This window comes from Alternaria conjuncta (assembly GCF_024043145.1).
Source record: "Alternaria conjuncta strain BMP 0040 chromosome Unknown scaffold_2, whole genome shotgun sequence".
Lineage (NCBI taxonomy): Eukaryota > Fungi > Ascomycota > Dothideomycetes > Pleosporales > Pleosporaceae > Alternaria > Alternaria conjuncta.
In genome coordinates this window covers 1983798-1996386 of record NW_026250091.1, presented here as the reverse complement: position 1 = coordinate 1996386, position 12589 = coordinate 1983798, and the positions used below count along the sequence as shown (strand labels likewise).

General features: G+C 54.2%; 5 protein-coding genes across 5 annotated transcripts; 4 read left to right on the top strand and 1 right to left on the bottom strand.

The window, feature by feature from the left end:
• Window positions 1–376: 376 nt before the first annotated feature.
• Window positions 377–1932, bottom strand: J4E85_001785 (uncharacterized protein; the record flags this gene model as incomplete). The annotated part of the gene is made up of 2 exons (XM_051466069.1): window positions 377–1049; window positions 1097–1932. The coding sequence occupies 2 exons, from the start codon at window positions 1930–1932 to the stop codon at window positions 377–379; spliced, it is 1509 nt and encodes a 502-aa protein (XP_051330626.1).
• A 687-nt stretch (window positions 1933–2619) lies between these two features.
• On the top strand, window positions 2620–6666 carry J4E85_001784 (uncharacterized protein; the record flags this gene model as incomplete). Its single annotated transcript, XM_051466068.1, has 4 exons — window positions 2620–2650; window positions 2702–5826; window positions 5875–6588; window positions 6643–6666. 4 exons carry the CDS (start codon window positions 2620–2622, stop codon window positions 6664–6666), a joined length of 3894 nt encoding a protein of 1297 aa, XP_051330625.1.
• A 458-nt stretch (window positions 6667–7124) lies between these two features.
• Window positions 7125–9108, top strand: J4E85_001783 (uncharacterized protein; the record flags this gene model as incomplete). Its single annotated transcript, XM_051466067.1, has 5 exons — window positions 7125–7367; window positions 7432–7674; window positions 7739–7845; window positions 7907–7993; window positions 8058–9108. The coding sequence occupies 5 exons, from the start codon at window positions 7125–7127 to the stop codon at window positions 9106–9108; spliced, it is 1731 nt and encodes a 576-aa protein (XP_051330624.1).
• Window positions 9109–10625: 1517 nt separating this feature from the next.
• On the top strand, window positions 10626–11056 carry J4E85_001782 (uncharacterized protein; the record flags this gene model as incomplete). The annotated part of the gene is made up of 2 exons (XM_051466066.1): window positions 10626–10643; window positions 10727–11056. The coding sequence occupies 2 exons, from the start codon at window positions 10626–10628 to the stop codon at window positions 11054–11056; spliced, it is 348 nt and encodes a 115-aa protein (XP_051330623.1).
• Window positions 11057–11561: 505 nt separating this feature from the next.
• On the top strand, window positions 11562–12359 carry J4E85_001781 (uncharacterized protein; the record flags this gene model as incomplete). The annotated part of the gene is made up of 2 exons (XM_051466065.1): window positions 11562–11646; window positions 11668–12359. The coding sequence occupies 2 exons, from the start codon at window positions 11562–11564 to the stop codon at window positions 12357–12359; spliced, it is 777 nt and encodes a 258-aa protein (XP_051330622.1).
• Between the last annotated feature and the right edge of the window lie 230 nt (window positions 12360–12589).

Genomic DNA, 12589 nt, shown 5'->3' with positions numbered 1-12589 from the left:
AAGCAAATGGATACTGTGTCGTTAGTATGTATTTCGGTACAACGTTTGTACAGCAATGGCGTATATAGATATGCTGAGAAAGACCGAGTTGTGAGAATGATATAGAAACTTGAGCATTAAGAGTAAGCTATAATCGAGAATGACAAGACTTAGCGAAGGAAAGGGGGTATATCAACCAACCAACCAGTCTAGGCAATGCAACAAATCAAACGCGTGCGGATGCAGCCCTCAAACGCAAGTACGGAAAGCAAACTACTTGAAGCAAATCAAACGCCTACATCGTCTCATTCTGGAATCGTGTAGACAGTACGTAAAACAGGATTTGCGCAGTTACATGGTCGTCGTGAATCTGTTAATGAAATGGCTTGTTAGCAAGCTACTTCCTCTCTCTTGTATCTCCGTCCACTGGCTTGACGCTTGTGCTGCCTTCGAGAGGAGGGATGTAACCTAATTGCTTCTCGTTGCCCCCTTCCATTGGCGTGAAGGGCGTGAAACCGCCTTCAGGCGACGCCTGCCACTTTGCCATGTCCTTCTTCAGTTGTTCCAGCTCCTTCTGGAAGCGGTTGCCGAAGACGTCGATGTAAAAGGTTGCGCCGTTGTAGACACTCCAGATGAAGACAACGGTGAGGAACAAACCACTCGGCCAGCGATACCAAAACCAGACGGGGCAGGGTAGCATGGTGACGACAGCATAGCTGTATTGGATGAACATGAAGGCAGGCTCTTGCATGAAGTCGGGCAGCGAGAGGACTATCTTGCCGATCCAGGTTTTGGCGTATGACTTGCGCAACCATGTGAAGCTAGTAGGTCGGCCGGCGGCAATCTTATCGCGGCGACGTACTGTGATGAGCAGGTGGTAGGCGACCTGCCAGACAGCATATGGGCAAGTGGCCCAGACCATCATTTGCAGTAGGTTGTAGTGGTGAGGCGAGGTTGGGTCTGAGTGACGAATGTCGTAAATAGCGGGATATTTCTCTTGCTGGTATTCTGGGGGCAACAGGTGAACGAGGCAGTGCAGCGTGACGCAGGGCATGATGTGGATGAAGAGACTAGGCAAATTAGTAGGTGGTTAATGTTAGAGGAATGCGCTCCTTACCTGACGACCTTGTCCATGCTGTGGAAGACTAGCGAGTTACGCCACATGACAATAGCGACGGCGTTGTTTCCCATGCAGAGGCAGTATGTCGCGATGAACAGGCGCTTAGACTGCGGGAAAACCCACACACTCAGAACCAGTAGTATGTTGACAAAGTAGCACAGATCGGCCAGGAAGTAATGGTAGCCCTTCTTGTGGTAGGTCATGAAGCGGATGGGCATGAAGTAGAGCAGCTGAGCGGTGTACCAATGTGGGAAAAGGTCAGGGTGGCAGCCCACCAGGTATCCTGAGACGAAGATGTTCATGACGGCGGCGATGAAGGAGGCCTTTTCGCGCGCAGTGACGGTGAGCGACTCGTTCCAGCGGCGGTTCAGGCGGTCGACCGAATGGCGCATGCGTCTTTTGTACTTCTCAAGCTGCTCTGCTTCCGACGGCACTCTGCGCCGCCATTCTTCCACAACGCGGTCTTTTGTGATGCCCCGGTTCTTGGCCTGATTCTTGATCTTCTCTGTCTGGGAGGCGATGGAGCTCTGGATCTTCTCGATACGCTGCGACAGGGCGAGGTTCTCGACAAAGTCGAACATGGTGAGCTTTTCGACGGGCGGGAAGAAGGCGGCATCTTCGACGTCGGAGTCATCGTGGTAGGAGCTGTTGGAGAACGAGGCAGAGCGGGAGAGACCAGGCGTGGAAAGTGGTTGGTTTGCGGAGGATACAGGCTCATCCAGCAGCGTAGAGTCGCCTGGAGTCGGACGGGCCGAAAGCTCAGAGACTCCCAGCTGCGGTTCCGACCTGGATTTAGGGATGCCGCCTATATCTGCATCTTCGGGGGTCGCCATGGTGGGCAGTTCCTCTTGGACGATTTCGAGGCTAGAGGGGGTTCGGCGGTGGAGGGGTCTCTTGAAGGGACGCGGGGGTGAACCTGCAGCCGTCATGCCTGTTAGCTGCTGTATATCGCTGGGAGTGCCCCCGGGCCATGGTCGGAGCAGAGGCGGTATATCATACAAGAGAGCGTACAGTGGGAAGGGGCGGCTTAGATCAGATCTAGTCAGACCCTATGCTCTCATGACAAGGCGAGTGATGTGCGGGGGTCGAGAATCGTGCTCCTCTCAGAACTTGGGGGCTTCTGGGGCAGAGGTCGTGGGTGAATGCAAGCTGGTGATTGGCAAGCTTCACAACGTCATCGCAGGCACCCGTGGCATGCGAGGTCGAAGAGGTCACGAGGGGCGGCGAGGTGGATAGAGGGCTCAGAAAGACGGCGCAGGTTGCCCGAGACTGCAGCGAATATAGAAAAATGTAGGTAGACAAGCAGGGCCGGTGTCGAGCTCCCCTGCGTGCGGCCACGCTTTCGTCACTGCGGGCCACCATGCACGTCGAGCCACTAGCGCGCTTTGGCCGTCAACGCGACTACGCGCGACAACACGACGATTATCACGGGCAGCCCACCCCGCGACTCCCAACCCGCCCAACACGACCCTCCCACCGCGCACTCACCAGTTCAGGTGTCGCGCATCCCCACCGCCATCATGGGAAAGCTCGTGCGGCTCGAGATCTACAGTAGGCCCTCCGACGCGCAATTGCTCGCATCCATAGACTAAACATGCGCAGACTTCAAGTCGTACCGCGGACGCCACACGCTCCTCTTTGGCGACTCGTACTTCACCTCCATCATCGGCCCCAATGGCTCGGGCAAGTCGAACAGCATGGACGCCATCTCCTTCGTCCTGGGAGTCCGGTCGTCCCATCTGCGATCCGAGAAGTTGAAGGACATGGTCTACCGCGGCAGGATCATCCAGGAAGCGAGAATCAACGCCGATGGCACCGTAACCGAAGCCGACGGCGATGCAAATGGCGACGCGAACGGCCAGTCCAATGGCGACACACAGGACAACGGCGACTCGCAAACCAGCTCACAGCGCAACGACCCCCAGAACGCCTGGGTCAAGGCCGTCTTCGAGGACGACGCTGAGCAGACGCACGAGTGGCAGCGCGCCATCACCAGCTCCGGCTCCAGCGAGTACCGAATCAACAACCGCATCGTCACCCAGAAGCAGTACGGCGAGGCGCTGGAGGAGCACAGCATCTTGGTCAAAGCGCGGAATTTCCTCGTCTTCCAGGGAGACGTCGAGAAGCTGGCGACGACCGCGCCCGAGCAGCTGACACTACAGGTCGAGCGCATCTCTGGCAGTCTCGAGCAAAAGGCCGAATACGACCGCCTGAAGGAGGAGTCCGAGAACGCCACCGAAGACAACGCGAAACATCTGCACGAGCGTCGCGGCATCAACGGAGAGCTCAAGACGTATCAGGAGCAAAAGGCCGAAGCCGACGAATACGAGAAGAAGCTCGCCGAGCGCGACGAAGCTGTTGTCACAAAGAACCTGTGGAAGCTCTACCTAGACCAGCAGATTATGGAGAAGGCGCGGAACAAGATCGCCAGCCACCAGGAAGAGCTCAAGGAACACAAGCGCAGCGTCGAGAAGTACCACCAGCGGCACGAGGCGGAGAGGCAGGCCGAGGCTAAGATCAGGCGAGATCTGACCAAGACTGACCGGAACACCAAGGCCAAGGAGAAGGAGATCGAGGACGCCTCCAACGAGCTCGCGCCTATCGAAGAGAAGATCCGTCTTTCCAACGAGACCCGCCGAAAATACGATAGCAGACTCGACGAGCTCCGGAAGAAGCGCGACGCTGAGAAGAAAGCTGTCGAGAAGTGCCAGAAGGACCTCGATCTGGTCCAAAAGGCCGAGAAGAAGTGGGAGGATGACTTCAAGGCGGCTGCCCAGAACCAGGGCCGCGAGCTTTCCGAGCAGGACCTCCAAGAATACGGCCGGCTACGCAGCGACGTTACGAAGCGGACCCACGGAGACCAGATGCAGATAGACAAGCTCAAGCGCGAAGTCGAGACCGACCGGGACCATGTCAAGAACCTCCAGCAGAGCGTCGACAACCACGAGAAGGCTGTCGAGAGGCTGAATGCAGACATCGGCCAGCTCGAGGAGCGCCTGAAGGCTTCCAAGACGCAAGTCAAGGATCTGAAAAGCGCAAGAGCCGCCAAACAGCAGGAGCTGGACAGACTCCGCGCCGACCGAAAGCAGATCGAGATGCAATACTACGAGAAGAACCAGTTGCTGCAGGAAGTTCTGAAGCAACTCAGCATCGTCGAAGGCAGCCGTCGAGAGTCAAGGAAGCAACAGGAGGCTCGCAGAACTATCGATCGCTTGAAGACTCGCTTTGGATCTGAGAAAGTGCACGGCCGATACAAGGATCTCATCACCCCCAAGATGCAGAAATACCGCAAGGCTATTGGACGAGTGCTCGGACACCAGATGGATACTGTCATTGTCGACACCGAAACCACCGCCAAGTCATGCATCGAATACCTGAAGGCAGAACGTATTGGTGTCATGTCTTTCAACCCACTAGACTCCATCCAGATTCAGGCGGTAGACCCCCAACTGAAGGGTATGCACGAAGGCATGCGACTTGCTATTGACTGTATCAACTATGAGCCCAAGCACGAGCGCGCTATGACTGCGGCATGTGGCAACACCATGATCTGTAACACAGAGAAGCTCGCGAAAGAGCTGAGGTACACGAGACGCATCGAAGTCAAGGCAGTCACCCTGGACGGTCGTGTAATCGGCAAAGGCGGTACACAGACGGGTGGTGAGCTTGACCGTGACGACGATTCAAGCGAGCAACAATGGGATGAGCGGTCCTACCAGGCGCTTCTGGACAAGAAGAACAGATATGAAGAGGAGCTCCGCGCGCTTCCCAAGCAAGATCGTCAGTACACCCAGGAACAGGCTCTCGAAGTCGAGTTGCTGGACCTACAGGAGCAAATTGCTCGAGCTGAAGAGGAAGCCCGGGCACTTGGGCGCAACATTGAGAGCGTCAAGAAGGAGCTAGCACATCACAAGAGCGAGTTGAAGGGCGTTCGGCCCAACTACGAGAAGCAAGCGCAACGGCTGCAGGACCGGGAAGAAGAACTCCAAACCTATCAAGACACCGTCAATCAGGTCAATGACCAGGTCTTCGCCGCGTTCTGCCAACGGCTCGGCTACGAGTCCATTCGCGACTACGAAGCTCAACAGGGTACTGTTCAGCAAGAAGCAGCAGAAAAGCGTCTCGAGTTCAGCAAACAGCGCAGCAGACTTCAATATCTGATGAAGCAGGTCGATTCGTCGGCCCGAGGTGTTGAGGAACGTCTCAAGCAAGCCGAGGAGGAGATTAAGCGCAAGACTGCTGACATTACTGAGCTCGAAGCCAAGCGAGAAGAGCTGCAAAGCGCCCGGGACGTACTCCAAGCAGAGTTGGAAACGCTGCAGGATCAACGACAGCGGTTGGAAGAGAAACTCGCTGAACGTGTTGCAGCTGTGAAGGAAGCACGACGCACTCTAGACCAGCGTAACGAAAAGGTCAAGAATGTGCTGAAGGAGGTCGACCAGGAGGATGCAAAGATCAAGTCGAGCGCGACAAACCGTTACAATGTGCTCAAGGAGTGCCGTGTCAACGAGATCAAGATTCCACTCACGGAAGACTCTAAACCGCTGACGTCCCTACCCATGACTGATATGCCGCGGCCCGACGCGGACGCAGACGCTATGGACATTGACGAGGACCCTGATTCGACCCAGATACAGGCCGCCGAGGTGGATGACTATGGCATCGAAGTCGACTTTGAACAGCTCGACGACGAGCTGAAGACGGAGGTTGTTGAGATACTTGAGAGTGTAAGTTCCAGAGTTAACGTCTATATGATTTGTACTAATACCGCGCAGGAGGATGACCCAGATGAGCGCGTGCAATCTCAAACTAGCAATCTGCTCAAGGCTGCTGAAGCTAAGTTGAATGATGTGATCACGAACCTCGAAACCGAAATCAACAAGGCTACACCCAACATGCGCGCTGCTGAACGTCTCGTTGCAACAGAAGCGCGTCTCAAAGCCGTCGACGAAGCATTCGCCGAGACGCGCAAGCGCGCCGCTGCTGCAAAGAAGGCTTTCGAAGAAGTCAAGACCAAGCGCTACGATCTCTTCATGAAGGCTTTCAACCATATTTCCGAGAACATTGGTGGTACTTACAAGGACCTGACCAAGTCGCCACAGTTCCCGCTTGGAGGGCAGGCGTATCTCGATATGGAAGACAGCTCGGAGCCGTACCTCGCAGGTCTCAAATACCATGCCATGCCACCGCTCAAGCGTTTCCGCGACATGGAGCATCTATCTGGTGGTGAGAAGACGATTGCCGCGCTTGCTCTGCTGTTTGCCATTCACAGCTACCAACCTTCGCCGTTCTTCGTCCTCGATGAGGTCGATGCAGCACTAGACAACGTCAATGTCAGCAGAGTGGCTAAGTACGTGCGCGAGCATGCCAGTCCCGGTATGCAGTTTATCGTCATCTCTTTGAAGGCAGGCTTCTTCCAGGAGAGTGAGACGTTGGTGGGTGTCATGCGGGACCAAGGCAAGATGACGAGCAAATACTTGAGTCTAGATGTAAGTTGCTCCTTCCTCCAAATGACTATGCACTGTTCACTAATCTCACAATAGCTGCGGAAATACCAACCCGCTTAATTTGTCGGTATACCACAATGAAATCGCTGCGATTAATGATAGTCGTTATGAAATGTGCATTCCATACCTCATCCCCGGTTTATGCATGGTCCGGTCTGTGCGGAAGTATCATAGTTACTGTAGTCTATTCTGTACATTAGCGACTCGACGATTTCTGCAGCTGCATCCTCGTTATCTGTGAACACGTTCGTGCCCAGGTGGTATCGCGACTTCCCGTGATCCATCCAACGACCTGCCTATCTGATCCAGCCCCACTACGCCCTACGGACATAACGCGGCTTATGAAAATTGTCCCAGCAACAACGCGTTGAAGCTTACCGATCATCGCCATGACAACTCTGAAGAGTCATACTTGCGCATCAAAGAGCTATAGCTAAAGCTCGCTTTCGCACCCCTCCATGTCTTGAGCAGTATCCAGCGTCTCGCCGTTGCATGCCAACCATCCCGACCCCGCCGCAATGACGCCGAATCTCCCACGCGACGAGCATGTCCCTGCGCATGAAACCACCCCACTCCTACCAAACCCCACGAACGACGCGCAGACAAATGTCGTAGAAACTGGCATCGCTCCAGAAGGACTGCACGCAGAAGATGGAGGAGATATAGAACGACAAGTCAGCCATGGCGACGCGTTTAAACACCAGGGCCTGCCTGAAGTCAGGAAGAGGATGAAATATATATTTCCTGCTATTGCTATTGGTGTAGGTAAACCTCTAACTATACTGTGAAAATGTTCTCAATACTGATGAATGAATGAACTGACAGGTTTTCCTCTCCTCCGCCGACCAAACCCTCGTAATAACCACCTACGGCACCATCGGCACAGATCTACACGCCCTGTCCTCTACCTCCTGGATTGCGACGGGGTATTTTCTTACCCTTTCCGCCTTCCAGCCTCTCTATGGTAAACTCTCGGATATTTTCGGTAGGAAACAATGTCTGTTGTCTGCGTATTTGATCTTTGGGGTTGGCAGTGTGGGGTGTGGGCTTGCGAGGAGCATTGGTGAGGTAAGTCGTACATGTACGAAACGCACATGATATATACACTGACTTCGTATCCTCACGTTTGAAGTTGGTTGCTGCGAGGGCTTTTGCGGGGATTGGGGGTGGCGGCATGAGTGTGTGCACGAGTATTTTGTTGAGTGATATCGTGGGCTTGAGGGAGAGGGGGCAGTGGCAGTAAGTCTTTCCGTACGAAGTGCGTGTGACGCATACACTGACTTCACACACCCAAATTTAGGGGCTATGTCAACTTGGTCTACGCTTTTGGTGCTTCGGCTGGTGCGCCTCTTGGTGGGTTACTCGCGGATAGCATTGGATGGCGATGGTAAGTCCTGTCTGTACGAAATGCATGTGAGACGTGTACTGACTTCGTACCTCTACCTCTGCAGGGCATTCCTGGCGCAAGGTCCGATGTGCGCTGCGGCCTTCATTGCTGTGTCATTGGTGCTTGATCTCCCAGAGCAAGACCACTCGCACTGGAAAGAGAAGATCAAGAGGATAGACTTCCTAGGCGCGGTCATCCTGATCTTCGCCGTCTTCGGTTTACTTGTCGGTCTCGATCGCGGCTCCAACGTATCCTGGGGTAACCCCATCACCATCGTCGGTCTCGCATCTACGCCGCTGTTCGTCGTCTTCGTGCTAGTCGAGAAGTACGTCGCAAGTCATCCCTTCGCCCCAGGCCGGATCATCCTCAACAAGACGCTTTTCGCATGCTATCTTTGCAACTTCTTCTCTTTCGGGGGATGGTTGGCTGCCTTGTTCTTCATACCGCTTTATTGGCAGGTCATGGGCGACTACAGCGCTTCCAAAGCTGGACTGTTCCTTGTCCCTTCCATCATCTTTGGTGTTAGCGGCTCGCTTTTCAGCGGCTTTTACATGAGGCGTACAGCGAAGTACTACTGGATCACCGTCATGGCGTATACGAACCTCACGATCGGGCTCTCATTCATCCTCCTATTCGCTGGCCTATTAACCGAGAGCTTACCCGCGATGGTGGTGGCTACATGCATATGCTCTTTTAGCAATGGCACAGGAGTAACGACGACACTCATCGGCCTCATCGCGAATGCCTCCCACACCGACCAAGCCGTTGCCACCGCTTGTTCCTACCTTTTCCGCTCTCTCGGGTCAGTCTTCGGTGTTTCCATGTGCGCTACGGCGTTTAATCAGACACTCCGCAAAGCTCTCCAGGAAAAGCTGCAGGGTGACGATGCGGCTGAGATTGCGGAGCGTGTCAGGGCTGGATTGGCTTACTACAGGGGTCTGGATCCGGCACTCAAGAGCATCGTCCGGGAGTGTTACGGAAGGGCGACTAGGGCCGCATTGTGTGTAGGCATTGTGCTTGTTGCAGGGAGCGCCATCTTTGCGTGGTTTATCAAAGAGAAGAGCCTCGAAGATAGCAAGAGCAGGAGTGTTGAGCCGGAGGAACCTGCAGAGTGAGGCAAGGTTCTGGGAGTCGGAGGCTTCCGAGAGCGTCACTGGGATGGCAACAATCTGTCTCTGCTCGTCTTCGGGGGAGCTAGACGATGCAACTAAACGCAAATCTATACCGTCCCTGGCAGATTTTGAGGTGGTAGAAGAGGCATGTGGTACATTCTCGGTGTCTTTGAAGGTGTCGGGATCTGGCTGTCCTAGACTCACCGCTCGTGCTGGGCAAGCATGACTATGTATCGCAGTAGTGTGTCCATTACACGACAGTGTCTTGGAAATCAACAGACGGATATTCGAGGCTGACATGCTGGTCGTGTAAATATGATAGCTTAGTCGCACTCCTTGGCTGTGCTCTCTGGTGTATTAGCTGACTGTATCTGTACTAGGTGAACGTTTTACCAACGCCGACAGCGGGTGACCCTTAATTGCATACTAGATCTTCCGGTCACAAACTTAATGCTGTATTCATTCTGCATGTAAACTCGTATGGATATTACGACTTCCGGTGTCTGACCCCGATGTTGTGAGGCCGGCAGCGCGAGCATCCAGCGCTAGTACCACGCTAAGCCGGCGATGATCGAGAGCCTGCCACGATCCCAACCCCTAGTCACACTGTTACTCTCGCACCCGATCACACGATGGCGCCCAAAACAGAGCCGCGATCCAAAAAGGACCGTTCTCATCCATACCCGAGCAACATCGTCGCGGGAGGCGCGTACATAGCTCGGTCGCGTTTTGCGCTTTTGCTCGCGCCCGATGACGTGTTCCGACACCGCATTGCCCAAGCGCAACCAGCGCGTCCCAATGCACGCTCTCGAGCGACATGCACGATACAGTCACTTCAATAGTTTGCGACTCCCCAGACCGCTCCCACTCTACATCATGTTGCATGTAGTTAAAAAATTAGAAACGTCGAGACCGTGGGCAAAACCCACCCGTACAATGGACCCGTTTGAGTATGACACAAGGCGTTATACCCGCATTTGGGTCTTATCATCTCCACCGCGACCCAGAGAAGTAATACGACGCATCCACCCCGCGCACTGGCACTAAAGTCACACCCACTATTCCCATCGGCGTGGCGCTACGTTTGGAGAATGACGTCAAGCTCCATGCGGGCGCGTTCCTGGCGCGGCCCGTAGCGGTGGATGTTCCAATCAAAGGTGCGCTCAGCACCAATGGCGCCCTGCCAGCTGTCCAAGCCATCATCAAGCATGAGGCGATTCATAACAAAGTAGGGCTTGAGTGGGGAAGCAATCCGTTGCGGAGCTTATTCAAAGGGGTCTGTGGGTTGGAGAGCGTGGGACGTTTTGTATAGGTAACAGAGGACCCCTATGTGGTGGTGCCTAGAACGTGACTTCTTAGGCTTCAGCTCTTAGTTTTAAACTACTTTAGTTTCGCTACGCTCAGCTCCCCTTTCGACTGCGAGTCAGGTTTGTTTCTGTCTTATACATATCAGGGAAGTACGGTGCGGCAGGAAGCAGGAACCGGAACGACAACAAGTAAAAAAACAGCAAAGTCTGATCATGAGCGTCGCTGTCATAGTAAGCATACCTCCTATTCGGCCCGTATATATGCAAGCAAGGCATGTTGTTCGATGAATGGGCGTACTGACGACTGACCCCAGAACCCTCCCGATGATCCGGCGAATGTCGTGCAGTCGCTTGTGAACACACTCTTGGATGTCTTTGATGCCACGAGGGATCTTTACGGGACGCTCACGGCCAAGGAGCAAAGAGACTATGAACAAAACCTGCGCAGCAAAGGATACCCTGCTTCGAGGCGGATCGAATATGTGAAGGATGACCGGCTGGGTAGCGATGAGGCTATCGTGACGGACAAAGCTGTAGTCATGAGGCAGATGGATATCGGATGTGAAACTCTGGGGGCCGAGTTCGCCATGGGCGATGGTATGCGTGCTCTTCCTCTTCTGAACCCTATGAGACCCATCAGCTAACAAGTCACTACCAGTAACCGCGCATACAGCCCTCCAGTCACAGATCATTACCCTCCAAAGCGTGCTAGTCACCACATTCCTATACGGGCCCACATCAGGCGACACCATCGCCCATCAGCTAGCCAACATCAATGCGGCATCCAGAGTAGCAGCTGCGACGTCGGTCGAGATATTGGCTGCGTTGCAGGAACGTCAACAAGATGAGAGGCCGCTTACACCAAGGTCGATGCACTCTTTTACGGCACGTTCGAGCCCGTCGCATGCGCCATCACAAGCAATGACCCTCCATACATCGCATGCGCCTTCACATGTATCGTCACATCATCCATCGCGCCCGCCTTCGCATGCGCCATCCCACCATACTTCTCATGCGCCATCGCACGTCTCATCTCATCATACCTCCCATGCGCCATCGCATGTACCGTCACACGTGACATCCCGTACGCGATCTCGTGCGAAGTCTTTGACAGGATCCCAGGCACCGCCGTATGCACCATCCCACATCATGTCCCAGGCACCTTCGCATGCGCCTTCGCACATGCAATCACATGCACCATCACGCGCGTTGACACTGCCTCAGTCTGGTGCTAGTATGAGTTCAGCATCCACAGCTCTGATGAAGTATCCGGAACCACGATCCCGGAGTTCACACGTGCGAAGTAGCAGCCCTGTCAACACAACAGTGCTCGCATGGCGAGATAACGTCGAGCCAGAGCAATCAGTCACCGATGCCACCTCCGTAACCGGACCCACGATGATCTCAGCCTCTAACAACCTATACTGCGTATACGCATACGACCTCCAACGGAACCCAACCCAACAGCTTGCCACCAGCATAACATCAGACCGGGACCCCTACTGTCCACACTGCAGAGGCGAACTCCACCTCTCACCAGGAAAAGCATGGGAAATCTCCAAATGGGCCGACGACACAGAACGTACCTTCCAAGTTCAGAACCGCTTCGTCGTCAAGTGTCATCGTGATGGTCCCGACGGCCAATATTGCTGCGTGATTTGCTCCAAGTACGCGGACTCGGATACCATCTGCGGCGACGTCAAGGCTCTTATCAAGCATCTCTCGGATGATCACGATACCCGGCAGCTCAAGCATGAGGAGGATATTGTGGAGGTGATCGAGCAGCCGGGTAGTCGGAGGGACAGCGGCATTGGATATTCTACTTCGGTGAGAAGTAAGGGGAGTCGGAGGAGTGCTAGTCTCGCTGAGGGCGGACGGAGACGAAAGAGTCTGTCTGGGTATGACCGAGAGGCAGACTCATTTGATGGCAGGTTCTCGAGGAGGTAGTCGCATGTTTTGCGAGTCGGTGTTCTGGTAGATTGATGGGTAGTGCGGCATTGCTTGGGTCTTTCTTTGTTCTCTTTGTGGTTCGCTTGGGTTTGTACTACCACCATCACCTCTTTTAGTACGAAAAATACGTTCCTCATTTCTCATCATCATCCTTCCTCTTGCGATTAGCTTAGCATACGCATTACCATTTTGTACAATTGCCTCATCCCACAACCTTCGTCGCAAAG